Source organism: Bos taurus, chromosome 1, assembly GCF_002263795.3.
Source record: "Bos taurus isolate L1 Dominette 01449 registration number 42190680 breed Hereford chromosome 1, ARS-UCD2.0, whole genome shotgun sequence".
Taxonomy (NCBI): Eukaryota; Metazoa; Chordata; class Mammalia; order Artiodactyla; family Bovidae; genus Bos; species Bos taurus.
Genome location: NC_037328.1, coordinates 42,812,356 through 42,831,117, shown reverse-complemented (window position 1 = coordinate 42,831,117; position 18,762 = coordinate 42,812,356). Strand labels below are relative to the sequence as shown.

The 18,762-nt window shown below is 42.2% G+C and overlaps 1 protein-coding gene across 1 annotated transcript; it reads left to right on the top strand.

The window, feature by feature from the left end:
* Positions 1 to 1,047: 1,047 nt before the first annotated feature.
* CLDND1 (claudin domain containing 1) lies at positions 1,048 to 8,390 on the top strand (the record flags this gene model as incomplete). The annotated part of the gene is given in 6 exon segments (NM_001206357.1): positions 1,048 to 1,152; positions 2,276 to 2,326; positions 2,555 to 2,864; positions 5,243 to 5,353; positions 6,734 to 6,871; positions 6,992 to 8,390. Coding segments are annotated over 4 exon segments (762 nt in total). The 5' UTR covers positions 1,048 to 1,152; positions 2,276 to 2,326; positions 2,555 to 2,572.
* Positions 8,391 to 18,762: the final 10,372 nt, after the last annotated feature.

The following is an 18,762-nucleotide window of genomic DNA, read 5'->3' as shown; positions in this document are numbered from 1 at the left end:
TACTACAATAAAGAGAAAACATTATTTGCCTTTAAGAGAAAGCAGCCAAAAATCATGTGAAACCTGAAGAATTTCATTACATTCTATTTGGATGCCTTCTGTCAGGTTCAGTTCAGTTCAGTCTCTCAGTTATGTCAGACTTTTTGCGACCCCCATGGACTGCAGCATGCCAGGCCTTCCTGTCCATCACCAATTCCCTGCTGCTGCTGCTGCTAAGTCACTTCAGTAGTGTCCGACTCCGTGTGACCCCACAGACAGCAGCCTACCAGGATGCTCCGTCCATGGGATTTTCCAGGCAAGAGTACTGGAGTGGGGTGCCATTGCACCAACTCCCTGAGTTTACTAACCTCATGTCCATTGAGTCGGTGATGCCATCCAACCATCTCATCCTCTGTCTTCCCCTTTTCCTCCCGCCTTCAATATTTCCCAGCATCAGGGTCTTTGGAAATGAGTCAGTTCTTCACATCAGGTGGCTAAAGTATTGGAGATTCAAGCTCAGCATCAGTCCTTACAAAGAATATTCAGGATTGATTTCCTTTAGGATTGACTGGTTGGATCGATCTCCTTGCAGTCCAAGGGACTCTGTCAGGTTACATCCTTCTTAGTCTAAACTTAAGCCATAAAACCAGAAAGACTACCTGGTGCAATGGGAATGAGCCTGTAGGAGAGTTTTAAAATTATTGGGTTAATATTTTAAAAGGATAACCGCATTGTTGTTTCACAATTAGGGTGGTGGTAGGGAAAGCACAACTGGAAAAATCTGAGTCACATTAGTCACAATTAATGATCCGTAGTGACCCGAAACACCTCCCCTTACTCGGTGGACCTTCGTAGTAAAATATAAGAAACAATCAGCTCAGACCTCCCTTCTGCGCACCTCGGAAGCTGAACTACATCTCCCACAATGCGCCGCGCCCAGCGCCAGGAATGCCGTCTGCCGCCCCCCGCAGCTTTTCCTCTGTCCCTCCTACAACTCCCACAAGTCCCCTCGGCTCCGGGGCCAGGCTCGGCCCGGGGTGGAGGCGGAGGCGGAGGCGCGGGAGTTATGGAGGGGGCGGGCTCTGCAGGGAAGTGCGTCAGAGGAGGCGCGGAGAGAGTAGGGTGCTGTGGTTTGAGCTTGAGGGCGAAGCTGGCGGAGCAGGAGGATGGGCGGTGAGTGAGCGGGGCCGACGTCGCTGGGCGGGGGTCGTGTAGTCGTTCGAGGTTTCCAGCAGTTTGAAGAGGGGGCCCCCTCCCTGGGCGCGGCCCGGACCGTGTGGGTCCTGAGTGGGGGGTTATCGCCGGGCTTTTCCCTTGGCTGATTGTTCCGGGGAGGGGCCTTCTCGGGTATCTGGGGCCCCTGGCCGGGGACCGCTCAGGGCTGCCCCGCCCCAGAGCCCGCCCGCTCGTCTCGACCACCCCCAGCCCCAGGGTGCGACCCGCGAGGTGACAGCTCCAGGCGTCCGGCCTGGGAGAACCGCCGCTCCTGGTGCTCGGGACCTTTTAAGGTCATTTGAGAGCATCAGGATGAAAAAGAATTAAAAAAATAAAAATACAAACCCAACTTCTGGAGTTATCATCGTTAACGATTGTGATTGCTCTGATCTCTCCTGAGTCACTTGCCATTTTCCAAACTCAGCAACCCCAGTTTGCGAGCTTGTTTTCGAGCTCCTTTTTAAGGTGTTTGGCGCGGTTCATGGTATATATTTGCAGTATTTGACTCAGCTTGATCCGCCTTGAGTCATTGTGTTGCGGCCATTTACTATTGCCATTCAGCCCAGTCCACGCCTTTGGAGTGTTAATATTTGCCTAATTCAGAGTTTTCCTTCCGGCTGAGGATCTTTTAGTTTGCAGATAAGAAGGTTCAAAAGTATAAGGAACGGGGCGAGTAGGTAGGAAGGAGTGAAGACTTTGACAGCGGAAGGGAGCTTGGCTTAGCTTTAATGGATTAGGGGCAGATTGGTATCTAGCATTACTGCATATTATTATTCTCTTTGCTCCTCCGTGCGCCTGAAACAACCTTTCTCTCTGGGCTAACAGACATTTTCAGCTGTCTTCTAAATAGTTCCTTACTCTTTCTTTACCTTGTTTTAAAAGGTTTCCCTGTTCAGAGGAAACTGGGAGGAGCCGATTTCCTCTGCTTCCTTTTCCTATGCCTTTTTCACACTCAGACCCAGAACACTTAATGCTCTGCAGTCTGTCATTAAAAATGTATGCAAGGTACATTGCTGACTTTGGGCATGTCTGCTGTTTGTATCTGTAATGTGTATGTCCATTTCAGTGTTGTCTGTTTTAGTGTGCAGGTGATAGACTAGAGAACAAGACTTCTGTCTCCGTAGCATCCTGGGTATGTGAGCATTCAATAAGTACTTTCATGATAATGAGTTTTGTTTTGAACTTAATTAAAAACATGCTTGCTTCTTTTTTTTTTTTTTTTAATTCATTAACGATTATACATTACTTTAAAGAGCCATGGGATGGGGAATAGGGTAAAGGGTGATTTTGACGTAATTCCTTTCAAAATCTGTACTTGTCCTTGAAGTCTAACTTTTCTTCTCTTTCAACTTCTAAACAGAGCAGTCTGAATGCCAGAATGGATAACCGTTTTGCTACAGCGTTTGTAATTGCTTGTGTACTTAGCCTCATTTCTACCATCTACATGGCAGCCTCAATTGGCACAGACTTCTGGTATGAGTATCGGAGTCCAGTTCAAGAAAATTCCAGCGATTTGAACAAAAGCATCTGGAATGACTTTGCTAGTGATGAGGCAGATGAAAAGACTTACAGTGATGCACTTTTCCGATATAATGGCACAGTGGGATTGTGGAGACGGTGTATCACTATACCCCAAAACACGTACTGGTATAGCCCGCCAGAAAGGACAGGTATTTGTCTTATTTTAACTTTTTGTCTCCTTTGTGTGTGTGTGTGTGTTTGTGTGTGTGTGCGCGTGCACGCGCTGCACTGCGCGTGCACTGCATTGTGGGCGACTCTTTGTGACCCCGTGGACTGTAGCCTGCCATGCTCCTCTCTCCATAGTATTTTCTGGGCAAGAATACTGAAGCGGGTTCCCATTTCCTACTCTAGGTGTTCTTCGCTACCCAGGAATTGAGCTCACATCTCTTGCGCCTTCTGCAATGGCTACTCAATAATAGAGAAAGTGATACGATGATGGCCAGTTATGTACAAGAATGTCTGTGGGTTCTTTCTCTTCCCAAAGAAATAAATCTTATGTATTTCTTTTTCCCTATCACCTTCTCTCCTCAGTTTCCATTAATTAATTGTACTCATTAATATTGTACTCATTAATATTGGTTGAATGAGTAACTGTCCTTATCTTGGAGAAAGCCATTTTAAATCTTTGTACTTATTTAACCACACATTGAAATAGTTGTATTAATCTCACACATGTCATGAGAAAATAATTAGTAAAGTACTTTGGAAGATTTTAAATACTTGGTAATTGTTAAAAGTACTAGTATCCAAAATCAAGTCAACACATATGAATTAATAGTCATTTATATGTAGTTGTGTTTTAGTAGATATTATCATTTGCCCTCTAAATCTTGAGGATTTAATTTGGCCAACTCTGTTTAAATCTCCTTGTTTAAGACCTGTTTACAACAATCTTGATGGAGTTTTTAGGTTAAAAATATGCATTATGAGAATAAAAAAAAATTAAGAAACTACCTCTCAGGTTTATTTTGTAAGCATTCTTAGCATTGAAAATTTTTAATTTCTAGTTGTTAAGATGGAAGCTTTAGAGTTCTTTGCAAGTAACAGCTTTATAAATTTGTTTCCATTTATGACTAGTTCTGTTGGCCTGTTGGTGGGGAACATTGTATTCAAATCACAGCACAACAGGCTCAAAATACTGTACATCAGAAGGATGATAGTGTGATTTTATACAAAAAAGAAAGTGATCGGAAAGAGTGAAAGTTGGTTGAATTTTATTTAAAATGTTCAGTTCTATTTATGAGAGCATAGGAACACTTGATACTTGAATCTTAGCAATCATTTATTATTCAGTCAACAAATATTTATTGCACACTTTCATGTTCAGGGCCTAGGAGCTAGGTGTACGTTAGGAAAAAAACAAAAATCCCTAGTCCTGGGGAGCTAACATTCTAATAAGAGCTGACTGGCAATAAACAACAAATAGGTATAACAGTATCAACAGAATAAATAATTATGTAGTAGAAGGTGATGTGCTATGAAAAATAGAGTAAAATAAAGGGGATTTGAAAGTACATAGGGAAGGGGATGTTGGTGGGCATATAAGTTATGTTCTTCAATAGTAAAGGCAGGATAGGCTGCAGCAGGAAAACACCACTTGAGTAAAGACTTGATAAAGGTGAAGGAGTTGACCCTGTGGGTAATTGTGGAAATAAGGAGACTCATTTAGAATGGACGGAACAACTCTAAGGGCCCTGTGGTGGGAGCATGCCTGAAATACTCAAGAACCAGCATGGACTTCCCTAGGCTGGAAGGGAGGGGGCTGGGGAGAGTTGGGTAGACTGTCAGAGATGTATTCTGGGAGTGGGAGTAGGGCAAATCAGGCAGGATTCTGTAGGTGTGATGAGGACTTTGGATATTACTCTGAGTGTGATGGAGCCATTGTGGGGCTTTGTGCAGAGCAAAGATAATCTGGTCACCTAGGCAGATGTGTTGAAAACAGACAGGTGGCTGGGCAAGACGGAAGCCAGGAGACTTAAGAGGCTGTTGAACCAGTTCATGTGAAAGATGGTTACGCCTCAGATCAGGGTGGTAGTACTGAGTGCAGTGCCTGATCCTAGATAAATGTTGAAGGTAGAGCCTGTGGGATTTCCTGATGAAATGCTTATGGGCAAGAATGACTCTATAAAGTTTCTGGTCTGAGGAATGAGAAGGATGAAATTATTGTTTACCTGAGATGGGGAACAAGACTGATGGAATAGGTTTGGGGGAGAAGGATCAAAGTTTCTATTTTATTCTTTGTCCCCTCCTCCTTCATAGTCATCTTACTGTCTATTCTCATTCATTTTACTCCTTTTTTTCTTTTTTTTTTTTTGCCTTCCTGTACCTATGTCACACCTGCGGCTGAGAACTGTTGGTCTCTTGGGCATTAGTCCGTCCTGTGTGTCACTCAGGGCCAAAGAGGGTGCTCTCCTGAGAACATTTTTCCACATCACCTTTTATTTCAGAGAATAATTACAGATTTTTGTTAAATGTTTAAAAGTAAAACAAGCAAAAACGCAACAAGCAATCATTTTTCTTATTACAGAGTCATTTGATATGGTCACAAAATGCATGAGTTTCACACTAAATGAGCAGTTCATGGAGAAATTTGTTGAGCCTGGAAACCACAATAGTGGGATTGATCTGCTTCGGACCTGTGAGTACTTTGTTGGGAAAAAAGGAAAATAACTTTATATGTCTTTTGTTGAACTCTGATTTTGGAACAAGATGACATTGTACATTGTGTCAACTTGAAATAAGATCTTTAATGTTATCCCAACAAACTCTGTCCTCTTGATAATATATTTTAGAAGTTAGATATGTACTTAACAAATTGCAGATATGAAGTTGAGCAGCTAATACACTGGGTGACAGAATCTATACTCACAAAAAGATGTTATTAATAGGCCTGTTTAAAGAGGAAATTTATAGGAATAAATATAAATGTCTATATTTAAGTTAAACACTTCATTTTTTCTGTGTTCAGCTAGGGATATGTGAAAAAAGTTGACTGCAAGCTTTACATGAGTCAACTTAAGTGTCAGGCCTCCCAAAACTATTGATCTAGTCTTAGGTGGTGGTATCAAAAGTGTAGATGTCAAAAATGAAAGTGCTTATTAAGAGCATTCTGTTCCTTGATGGTCAGGCTGCCTGGGAAATACTGTCTTCAGATTTGGACCTAGTCTCTAGGCTATTAGAGTTACTGGAACCTGCCCGGAAGAATGACCGTTTCATGAGAGGGGATGTTGAATAAATGGCAAGTATTCAATTTTGCATTGTCAATGCATAGGAAGTTTGTTACTAACAGAGTTTGAAGGGAAGTTAGAAAAAAGACGTTGATGTAGTGCCAGAAAGTAAAACTAGCCCTAAAAGGTAAAATTTGATTCAGAGTTGATGTTCCTACATTGATAATAATTAACAGTTTGAAAAGGTAACGGGGTGCTTTGGAAAGTCATCAGCTTTTTTCCCAATGTTGTTGAGGGACTTTATGATAATTAAAACTGCCATTTTTTGAGTGCCTGGTATATACTAGATCCTCTGCTTTGTGCTTTGTGTATATTCTTTTAACAGGTCTTTTATAATCACTATTCATTTACTTGTTATTTCTGCCTTGAGATCCTATAAGGACTTAAATATGTATGTAGAACCAGAAGGTTTTGCTTCCAGTCTGGTTCTTCCACTTACTGTGTTACCTTGTACAAGTTATCTTCTTTCAGTTTCCTCATTTATAAAATGGAGGTAATAGTACCTTCTTCATAGGGGTGTTGGGAGGTTTAATACACAAAGCATGTATAGAACAGTGCCTGATACATAGGAAGCCCTCAGTAATAGTTAACTATTAGTGTCTTTTTGCTTTTGTCAGAAGAAAGTTAGCACTGTTTTGAACAATGTGCTTTAGGAAAAAAGCCTCAATATCAAAGTACCCCATTCTCACCTTTTTGAGAAAAGTTCTAATAGAATATGAAAGAAATTGCCATTGTGAGAAAACTGAAATGGTAACATTTCATTTCTGTCTCTCTCTCTCTTTTGAAATCAGATCTTTGGCGTTGCCAGTTCCTTTTACCTTTTGTTAGTCTAGGTTTGATGTGCTTTGGGGCTTTGATTGGACTTTGTGCTTGTATCTGCCGAAGCTTGTATCCCACCATCGCCACAGGCATTCTCCATCTCCTTGCAGGTGGGTCTGTTCTTCAAACTTAGTTTTACCTCTTTGTCGCCTTAGGGATCACATGTCACTGCCTTTTATCATGCTCTTATCTAGCTATGTTGTTTTTTTTCTCCTAAATTTTCCTCCAAGGTCTGTGTACACTGGGCTCAGTGAGTTGTTACGTTGCTGGAATTGAACTACTCCACCAGAAACTGGAGCTGCCTGAGAACGTGTCTGGTGAATTCGGATGGTCCTTCTGCCTGGCTTGCGTGTCAGCTCCCTTACAGTTCATGGCTTCTGCTCTCTTCATCTGGGCTGCTCATACCAACCGGAAAGAGTACACCTTAATGAAGGCATATCGTGTGGCATGAGTGGGAAGCTGCCTGCTTTACAGTTGCCATTTTTATGATTTTTTTTTTATATTAATATTGTCCATTACCTCCCCCTGAATTGTTTTTAATTTAACTTTTTTTGTGTGGATATACCATTTTATCCTGAAAACCCATTTTATTTATTCATGCAGACAGTTGTTTCTCAACACAACTAAAATTTAAATGGAACCTGGGCGATTCCATCTTTTAGTCAAACTAATCTAGGTTCAGAATCCAGACAGAGAAAAATGGGTAGAGTCTTGGCACAAATTTGTGAGGAAAATTGGTAGTAGGAGGTTGACCCATAGCAAGTTCTGCTAACGTCTATTAGACTTTTCAGTAATGTAACTGTATCTGTTTACAGTTTCTTTGGGAAACCTCTTATCATTGTCAAAACTTATATTCGCTTTGCTATTGTAGACAGCCATCAGCCAGAGATATAGTGCTGTCTTCAAGGACTTAGGCTATCTAAAATAAGGAAATCATCTAAGATCCTTTTCCCTAAATATTGGCATATAGTTTCATCTGAAGTGAAATACTGCAGTTTTTTTATCTGTACACTGTCTGTTTAAAAGAAAGGGAGTGTTTACGTGGAATTTTAACTTTGTTAACTACAAAAATTCCAGTTCAGCCAGTCCAGACGATTAACCTTATTTTACCTGTTTTTAAAAAATCTTTAGTATGTCAATAGGATTTCCAGTATCAGCAAACCTTTTTGGATTTTTGTTCCTTCCCTCCTCACACACCAGACATATTACAAGAGTGCTTTCTTTTAAATAATACATTGAGGTCACCAAGTAAAATTTTCCAACTGCTGTTTATTTCAGCTAAGTACCATAAAGAAGGTTCCACCGTAATGACCCTCCAGAGCTAGGAAAACTACCACAAGACCTAAAGCTTTGGCTGGTCATTAACTTCCGACTGGTCTTTATCTCTTGTGGTGGAATGATGTGCCTTTCCTTGCCTAAACCCCTCCTGGTGTGTCAGCATTATTTAATGTCTTCTAATTCAGTCATTTTTTTATAAATATGTCTATAAACATTGAACTTAAAAAAAATCTTATTTATTTATTCCATTACTGTAGTACTTGACAGATTAAAAAAAAAATGTAACAGTAATTTCTTACGAAATCCTAAATCTGTCTTTTTTAAAAAATAAAAAATGAGAAGAGACTCAGAGTTGTGTATAGTGTCTGAGTTGATTAAATTTCAGTACCTTAAGATAAAAAGCACTACAGGATTCTGAATGAGGATTACTGTGATTTTCTGAGCGAAGTGCATTGTTGCTCTGAAGGCCTGTCTTTATGTCTATTGTTTGGGTCTCTTTTTTTTCTTCTAGAAAATGTGGGATGCCCCCACTAGAAAATGAGACAATTTTTTAATGTTTCAGTTTTAAGACCTGTTTTCAAAGTATCATGTATTATGATACTTATCATGTATTATGATAATATTATGTATCATTGCTAACGTGGCTAGTTTTTTGTTCCTGTTTTTTATCTTTTGGCAGTGCCACATGGCACGTGGGGTCTTAGTTCCCCTGCTAGGGATCGAACCCCTTCCCCGTGGATTGGCTGCTTGAAGTCAGCCAGTGGACTTCCACTGGACACCAGGGAAGCCCCAACATGGCTAGTTTTCGTAAAGTCATTTAATGGCTGTGGATGTTTATGTTCTATATAAAATAATTAAGTTAGCTTCAGACTTAAACCCAATGTTACTCTTCAGTAGATTATTGCCTGTGAAATGGCTGATTACTCAGTTTTCTGCCTCTTCCTAACTCTTGAAGTTTTACTGCCTTTCAGCACGTTTTGTGGATGGTACAAAAGCTAGGTGAACAAGCACAACGTTCTTTGGGGAATGGGATTTTTAAATTAATGACCAACATGACATTTTTTGTTTTTTATTTTAAACAATATCTTTGCTTCTTGTTACCCCAGAGTTACCTAACTGCTACTCTAATACCCATCTTTCACGTGCACTGAGGAAGCTCAGTCAGAACCCAACTCCTGAGCCTCACCAGTAGATTCCTTCCTTAATAAACCCCGGTACTGAATATGTGTTGTAGTTTTAGTGTATTTCAGAGTAGCTAAGGTCATTCTCTCCTTCGAAGGCTTTTTTCTTTGGAATACAAAGGCTTGGATTGTTTCACTTGATGTATAAATATTACAGGTTTTCAGCTATCTAATGAGAAGGAAATGGCAACCCACTCCAGTATTCTTGCCTAGAGAATCCTGTGGACAGAGGAGCCTGAGGGCTGCTGTCCATAGGGTTGCACAGAGTTGGGCATGACTGAAGTGTCTTAGCATGCATGCATGCATTGGAGAAGGAAATAGCAACCCACTCCAGTATTCTTGCCTGGAGAATCCCAGGGACAGAGGAGCCTGGTGGGCTGCCGTCTATGGGGTCACACGGTCGGACACGACTGAAGCGACTTAGCAGCTGCAGCAGCAGCAGAAGCTATCTGATGATTCTAATCAGGTGGAACTATAGGAAATTACTGATATTTAACCGTTTTTGATTAAACTAATACATAAAATCAGTCGCAAAGAATGTGGTGCTGCTGCTGCTAAGTCGCTTCAGTCGTGTCCGACTCTGTGCGACCCCATAGACGGCAGCCCACCAGGCTCCCCTGTCTCTGGGGTTCTCCAGGCAAGAACACTGGAGTGGTTTGCCATTTCCTTCTCCAGTGCACTAGAGTGAAAAGTGAAAGTGAAGTCGCTCAGTCCTGTCCGACTCTTAGGGACCCCATGGACTGCAGCCTACCAGGCTCTTCCGTCTGTGGGATTTTCCAGGCAAGAGTACTGGAGTGGGGTGCCATTGCCTTCTCCAAAGAATGTGCTATTAATCTCTTCAGCTAATCTTTGAAAGCAACCCCCAAGCAAAATAATTTTCAGATTTTTCAGAATGTGAGTTTTATGGCAACTTAAGAATTAAGAAACATGTTTTAAGATCTTAATTTTATGGTTCCTAACCTCATTTCATGATATGAATAATGTCTTCTATATCCTTTAGAGCAAAAACTCATTTTAGAAAAATTTTTAAGGATAGACATAAACACAGTTAAAAGTTGATGCAATAAAAAGGGCAGAAGTTATTTGTTCAATTAACATTGTGTGCCTACTGTCTAGGTCATGATACATTAAGGTCTTGAGAATTTAACTGTAATGTGATCAAGTTTTACCAGACCTAAGTATTAGTTGTGTGTGTGTGTGTGTGTGTGTGTGTGTGTGTGTGTGTGTGTATGGGGCTGGGGGTTGCACAGGGAGGATGGATGGAGTTAAGTCACAGGTGAACTGATTGGTGACCCCAGTGAGAATGAGATGACTATACACCAAATAAACAGAGTTTGTTTTTCTTTATCCCAGAGATATCGCTAAATTGCAGGCTAGCACTGTTGAAACACATATAATATAGATCCAATCATTTTCAATTACTGTAAAATAATGTGAGGGCATTTTAAAATTTAACCCTCATGAAGGGGCTTCCCTGGTGGCTCAGTGGTAAAGAATCTGCCTGCCAGTGTAACAGACATGAATTCAGTCCCTAGGTTGGGAAGATCCCCTGGAGAAGGAAATGGCAACCCACTCTGGTATTCTTGCCTGGAAAATTCCTTGAACAGAAGAGCCTGGCAGGCTACAGTCCATGGGTTCACGAAGAATCGGACAACTGAGTGATGGAACAACAAGCTTTCACCAGAAATGAAAACAACCTGTTGTCTTAAGCTGATTTTGCCAGCTGCAACACTTTGAAAAGTTTCCCAACAGCTAAAGGAGTAGGTAATGGGTACAGTTCTGAAGATGAAAATTATTATTTCACAAACTCTGCTCACCTCTGTCCTGGCACACGTAGGTGGAGTCTCTTGTCCTCCTTTCAGCCCTCTTCTCATAAAGGAGTGATGATTCATACTTTGAAAAGAGAAATAAAACAAGAAAACACAGTTATGTATAGGAATTCTTTTTCTTTTGCTCATCAGGTGTTCCAACACACTGTTGTAAAGAGATTTATTTTTCCCTTAGTTCAAATTATGTGAAAATTCTAAGTTGCATAAAGAATTAGAATAATTATTTGCTCTCTTCAAGAAGAGTCATTCAAATCCTTTTTAGTGTTAAAATTTCTGTTAGCAAAATTAAAGCATTGACATTAACGTTTGCACACTTTCAGCAAACTTGTAAGATCCAATTTATATTATTTTCTATCTTTGCAGCGTTTTAAAAATATGAACTAAGGAGAGAATTCTCTTTTGTCTTTGATTTAGTATAGGTTTAATTCTCTCAGGGCCAATGGCCCTAGTCCCTTTCTGATATGATTAGGCCCGGATACTTAACTGATTGTTGACAAAGCTGAGCCTTTTCTCTTGATGCCTTGTAACCGCAGTCTGCCAGAAAGTTTAAGAAACCTTTTGAGGCTTGTGAACAAGCTTCCTCTGTCTCAGCACAGAGCAAAATATCATCTACATGTTGTAACACCACCGCTTTAGAGCTATTAAAGTTTTGTAGATCCCATGACAAACTTTGTCAAAATAAGTGAGGACTGTCACGAAATCCGCGGGGCAAAACTGTCCAAGTTAACGGAGAAGCTGGCTGTGTAGGGTCTTCAAAGGCAAATAGAAATTGACTTTGCTCTGCCAAAGGCACTGAATAGAAGGCATCTTTTAAATCAATTACTGAGAAATATTTGGCTCATTCAGGAATTTCAGACAATAGAGTATAAGGATTAGGCACCATGGGGTGTAAAGGAACTACAGCCTCATTTATTATTTGTAAATCTTGAACTAGTCTCCATTTGCCGTTTGATTTCTTTATACCCAAAATAGGAGTGTTGCTGGGACTGTTTCAGGAAATTAATAGTCCCTGCTCCTTTAAATTTTCGATGATGTGTTTTAACCGTTCCTTAACCTCAGGTTTTAGTGGATTCTGTTTCTTATGTGGAAGTACTTGCAGGTCTTAGAGCTTAACAACTACAGGAACAGCATTTTGTGCTCAACCCACAGATTTTCCATCAGCCTATACTCTAGGATTTACATTTTGTTCAACTAAAGGGAGAGAAAGGGAGGGCTCCATATTTATGAAAACAGAGGCATGGACCTTGCTCAGTATATCCCTTCCCAAAAGTGGTGAGGGAGATTCTTGCACGATCAAAAACTCATGTGAAAATAGCACAGAATCCCAGTTGCAAGATAAAGAATAACTGAAATAATACCTCTTGGCTCGTCCAGACAGTCCCATTACGGAAGCAGATCAGGAAGAAAGTGGGCCAGGGGCTTCAGTAAGCACAAAGTAAGTTGCTCCAGTATCTAAAAGGAAATTGACGGATTGGCCCCCCACAGTTATTAATACCTGGGGTTCCTCAGGTGTAATTAGGATGGGAGCTTGTGTGGGGACCCCCCCCCCCCCCCCGGCGCCTTCAGTCCTGATTGTTTTGAGAGTCTGACCCCGGAGACCTGCGCCTCTGGGGGCAGTCTCTCCTGCAGTGTGGTCCCTTGCAGACTGGACATGGAGCTGGGGAGGCTTAGATGCCTAAGGGCAATCTTCGCTTGAGGGGTCCCTCCTTTCCACAGTAATAGCAAGCCCATCTCTTTTCACCTGGGTCCCTCTGGGCATCTTTTTCAGGCTGTTTTTCATAGCCGTTGCCAAGGCTTCCTCCTTTTTCTTTGTCTTTTTCTGCCTTTCTTTCTTTTTCTCATAGTCCCTACCATAATAGGCTGTCTGAGCCAGTTGTAACAGAGTATCTAAAGGCTGATTTGGTCCATACACCCGTTTTAATAGCTTATGGTAGATATCTGGAGCCGACTGAGTGAGAAATCTATCCTTTAAGATAACTTTTCCCTTGTTCCTTACAGAACCGGTCTAATTGTAGAACAGTATTATACTTAAGAGACCCTCCAACTGGCCACCATTCGCCGTCCTCCAGTGGATACCGTGGCCATGCAGTATCACATAGGAAGACCAGGTGTGTCTTCTTTAAGCCCTGGGGATCAAATCTATCCCAGTTTTTCAAGATACAGTTCAAAGGAGTGAGGCTAGAATTGTTAGCTCTCTTCTATAAGACAGAAAAAAAGCGACCAGTGCCATCTTTCTACCGGAGGCGTCCCTCCCTGCTCTAGATGGGGGTGTAGACAGACTACACCAAAAGCTTTTCCTTCCTGGTCGGACTTAGTCTGTCCCTTACCGACGCAGGCACCATCCTTGTCCCTCCCGGTTCTACCACCGAGATGGGGTGGGGATGTACCAGGGGTAGATCTGATAGCATCCCTACCTGAAGTCCAGCTCTTCACCATTAACCTTGCTTGCCTCTGATGCCACCCGGGGTGCAATCAGAGTAACCTTCCTGAAGGCCTCCCAAGTTAAGACCTCTGGGGGAAACATTCGTCACCTGAGTACCTATGCATGACCCTGAGTATATTCCTGACCACAATAAGACTGATACGAACATAAAACTGAGATGTTCCTTCCAAGCATCACCACACCAGTATAAGAGCCTCCTCTGGTCCACTAAGAGCCAGCGTTACCAAAGGAAAAAACCATTGCAGTCCCAATCTGAGTAACCCTTAACCTCAGAGATGTTTTTGGAGCTAGAGCTCTATCTAGCTTTTGAACTTTTGATTCCTAGTGAGGCTAGGCACTTTTCTGATTGCCAATCCGTTTGGGACCTAAGCCACAGTACACAGTAACAGTATAGATCACAAGTCCCTTGAAAGCCTATGATCCGATAGATTAGGTTAGTACTTCTAATTTCCAAGGAGTTATGAAATGGTCAGAGACCAAAAAGCTTGACCAAGAAAGGAGAGTTTGGTCTACACACTTTGCCCATTTCTGGTCGGTTCCCGAAGGAGACATTGGGTGCCTCTTGGGATTGGCAGGTCAGTGTAAATCCCCAACAGGTTTTTGTCATCAGCCGTATGAGATCACCGTGCAACCGCAGAGCAGGGCTCTTCACTTGTTTAGCGCAGGGCATGTCATTTATTCACACAAGCACACCATAGGGTTAGTAAAGCACAGCAGAAAATGTGTTCGCTAAGAGAACAAAGAACTAGAGCTCCAAGCATCCTTACCTTGTCCTGAAGGATCTCGGACGAGCCCCCAAGATGAAAGATTGTTGTTGAATGAAAAAAGACGCCAGGATTCTTGGCCCCCGGAGGAGAAGAATTTAATCTGGGGCCAGAGACGAGGCTTGATCACTCAGAGCTCTTGTGTAATAAAGTTTTATTAAAGTATAAAGGAGATAGAGAAAGCTTCTGACATAGGCATCAGAAGGGGACAGAAAGAGTAACCCCCTGCTAGTCTTCAGCTGGATGTTATATAGTCATTAGCAGTCTGTTAATAAAGGAATGTCTTAAAACTCAGAATGGCACCAGGCCTCTTACCCATAAGATGTGTTTTGGGATAATATTGGCACCAAATGGTTCATCCTGGGCCATAAAATGATTAACTTGAATCTTGTAGAAAATAAAACCATACAAATAGTTTTATTTACATAGATTAGGGGAACAATATCTGAGTATAACACTGGTTTGTCAAGTGGGTTCTGAGCCATGAGCTGGAACTGACTTGAAGACAAAGTTTGGGGTAAATCATAGCACATTAGCATAGCTTAAGGCAAACATTTCCATAAGAAAAATGCATTGTTTATTTCAAGGTTTGAGAATAGTTAACTTCAGGTGAAACCAGGTGTCATTATGGCAACACAGTATTTTAAGAGATACCTCCTTTTAAATTTGTATAGAGAAGGAAAAAAATATCACTAGTTTGTTTCCTCCTGCTGCTTAAGAGAGATAAAAATGTCAGACACTTGCAGGCTATTTCCTCCGTTTGGAGACCCCTGGCCTTCCTGCCTGTTACCCTCTCATCTTCACCTTTTAAAATATTTGAGTTTTGGGGTGCTGTATCACCTTCCATCCTCAGACTCAGTGTCTCAGATGTGAACTTTATCTCACTTCTACAGTGTTTCAGCCTCTCCCAGTCTTCCTGCCTCTGTTCTTGTTTATCTCTGATCAGCTTGTATTGTCATTGTGATATACACAAGCAGCTTTGAGTCTCTTGTTTGCATAATCTCTCATGGCATCTTCATGGTTCTTTCTCTTATGTCCACAGCAGAACTATGCCATCCAGTTTTCTTAGTCTCAATATACCAAGGAGGGCTGCTTAAAACTATTAAGCTGATTCTGTTTTTAAAAATTGCCATTTGACCTTTGTTGCTGGCTGTTTATTTATTGCCCCATAACACATGTTTTTCAAATCTCTACAAATGTTAGTTTTTGGAAACCTGTACTCTTCCTCTTCAACTTTGTTCTCTTTATGGAGAGCATATTAGAACAAACCCTTTCGATTTCTCCAACACTTGCATACTTCTCTCTACAAAAGAAAAACAAACAAAAATGTATTCTCTGATTGGAGTGATTGCTGGAAGCATGATAGCAACAAAGTATATGATGTTTAAATATCCAGCTTAGGAGTGCTGGTGGTTTAGGCACCAAGTCTGACTGTTGTGACCCTGTGGGCTGTAGCCCTCCAGGCTCCTCTGTCCCTGGGATTCCTCAGGCAAGAATACTAGAGTGGGTTGACATTTCTTTCTCCCAGGGATCTTCCCGACCCAGGGTTCGAACCTGGAACTCCTGCCTTGCAGATGGATTCTTTACTGCTGAGCTGTCAGGGAATCTTATCCAGCTCAGGATTCAATATACTAAAATGTCATCCCAGGTCTGTCACTTAGCCTTTCCAAGTCCCACTTGTCCCATCTGTGAAATGCTATGATTATCAGACCTACCTCCTAGAGTTGTAATGAGGATTATGTAAATTTCTCAGCATAAATAAGTCACTCAAAAATGCTTACGACTGGCTGCATTGATTGGATGGGTTTGCCAGTAATGACCTGGCCAACCCAGGGAGTGGTTCTCAGCCTAGGCTGCATATTGGAATTGCCTGGAGAACTTTAGAAAATAGAGATTTGTTCTCTAGAGGTTCTGATTCAGTTGATCTGGGATGTGGCCAGGTCACTATAATTTTTTTTAAACCTTACCAAGTGATTCCAGTGAGTAGCTATGTTTGAAAACTGTGTTTGAAAGCCATATTTAAAAGCAAGATATCAGATTCTCTTCTTGGCAGATTGTTAAAAGGAGACAGTGTTTACAGGCTCTGTAAACAGACCTGGCATAGTGCCTGCCTTCTAGAAGCTATTTCTTTCCTGTGCTTTCAGGCACTCTCTTCTGCTGATAACCGGGCTCTTTGAGATGGGCCCCCATCCATCATACCACTGCTGCTTAAGGATGTACAAAGGGTTTGCCTGCTGGCCCAAGACACTCCAGTTCAGACCTCCAGGACCTCCGGTCCAGGTCCTAAGGTTCAGATTTGGCTGGAGTTAACAGGTAGCCTCATTTCTTTTGGCTTCATTCTAAATTAGTTTCTTTAATTGAGTACTTTCACCACCCCCACCTACAACCCTCCACCCCACCCCCACACCCCACTCCCACCCCCAGTAGAAGTACTGTAGGGTGATTGTGCTGTCCTGTACTAAGTCTCTCAGTCGTGTCCAACAGTTTGCGATCCCATGGACTATAGCCCTCCATGCTTCTCTGTCCATGGGGATGCTCCAGGCAAGAATACTTGAGTGGGTTCCTATGTCTTCCTCCAGGGGATCTTCCACCACAGGGATCGAACCAAGGTCTCCCGCATTGCAGGTGGATTCCTTATCATCTGAGCCACCAGGGAAGCCCAAGAGTACTAGAGTGGGTAGCCTATCCCTTCTCCAGGGGATCTTCTGGACCCAAGAATCAAACCAGTGTCTCCCGCATTGCAGGTGGATTCTTTACCAGCTGAGCTACCTGGGAAGCCCATAGGGTGTTAGGCCTCCATAGAGAAAATGAATACTTTGATCCTTGTCTGCTTGTCAGCTCACTGCATTCCTTCTCTTTTGATTAGAACCAGAAAGTACAGAGATATGAGACTGATGTTAACCTCTACACATGCCAGAAATGCTTGAGGATGAAAGATGAGAATAGACAGTTGTGCAGATTAAATATTAATAAGTAGGTACATAGCTCCCAAAGCATAAGAGCTCAGACACTATGAGGTTTTGTTTGGAAACAAGGCCGCCCACGGGGAGGAGGCAGCCTCTGCTCAGCCTGTGGGGTTAGGCTCCAGTCTGGGCAGGAGTGGAGCTGTCATGGCTTGTCCTGTGGCTGCATGCCAGCAGGGATGAGGGCTGGGGCTACGTTATCAGGGCAAGTCTGGTTTCCAGTTAAGGTTATTTCAAAACACAGCACTTCATTATAGACCATTCTTGCATCTCAAAATGGAAGAATTTCTAAAAAGTTGTGTTTTTATGCTTTTTCCCAAATAAGACTGCACCACTGAGGGGTTTTTTTTTTTTTTTTTTTTTTGTCTTTCAATGATTTTGCTAAACATCAGTTGTTGGTTTAAGATTGCTGCTAAGTCACTTCAGTCGTGTCCGACTCTGTGCGACCCCATAGACGGCAGCCCACCAGGCTCCTCTGTCCCTGGGATTCTCCAGGCAAGAACACTGGAGTGGGTTGCCATTTCCTTCTCCAATGCATGAGAGTGAAAAGTGAAAGTGAAGTCGCTTCGTCGTGCCCGACTCTTAGCGACCCCATGGACTGCAGCCTACCAGGCTCCTCCATCCATGGGATTTTCCAGGCAAGAGTACTGGAGTGGGGTGCCAGTTTAAGATTAGCTGCCTCAAAAAAATCTGACTTTATCTCGTTTAAAGTGGATCCAGGTCCTTTGAGAGAACAGGAGGAACTTGGGTTCCTGTGGCTTGTCCTCTGGCTCCTGAAATGAACTGCTACCACATGCAATGCAATTTGGTTTGGACGGTTCATTTTAAGTATTGAGGGTGGCAGTGGATTTCAGGGACACACACCATAGGGCCAGTCATGAGTGTTTTTCATGAACACTTAAAATAAGTTGCAGAGTGGCATTTTTCTTGCTCAAGACCTAAAGGCACATTCAAAGATACGAACTATAGGAAATTATCTAAAAAACAACTAGAAAGGGTTCAAACACTTGGGATTAATACTTCTTCCAGGACCAGTTTAGGGGCAGCAGAATCCAATTTCATTATCATAACTATAAACCAATCTCCACGGCAGGGGTGCCCCTCCCTTCCCATTTGCAGTAAGAAGATGCCTGGAAGCAGGAAGGGGAGGGAAAGGCCTTGAGTCTTTGAGTAGAAGGTGCTGTGATCTCTCTCTCCTTCCACCACAGAAGGTGGGTAGGAATTCCCCACCCCAGGTACTGGAGAACCTTCTAGATAAACAAGCAGAGCTTGTTGTTTAGTTGCTAAGTTATGTTGGACTCTTTTGTGACCCCGTGTACTATAGCCCACCAGGCTCCTCTGTCCCTGGGATTTCCCAGGCAAGAATACTGGAATGGGATGCCATTTTCTTTTCCAGGAGATCTTCCAGACCCAGGGATGAAACCCAAGTCTCCTGCATTGCAGGCAGATTCTTTACTTCTGAGCCACCAGGGAAGCCCCTAGCAGAGCTACTCTCTAGTTAACTCATGACTTTCACATCTAAACCATGTGCTTTGGATTTAGA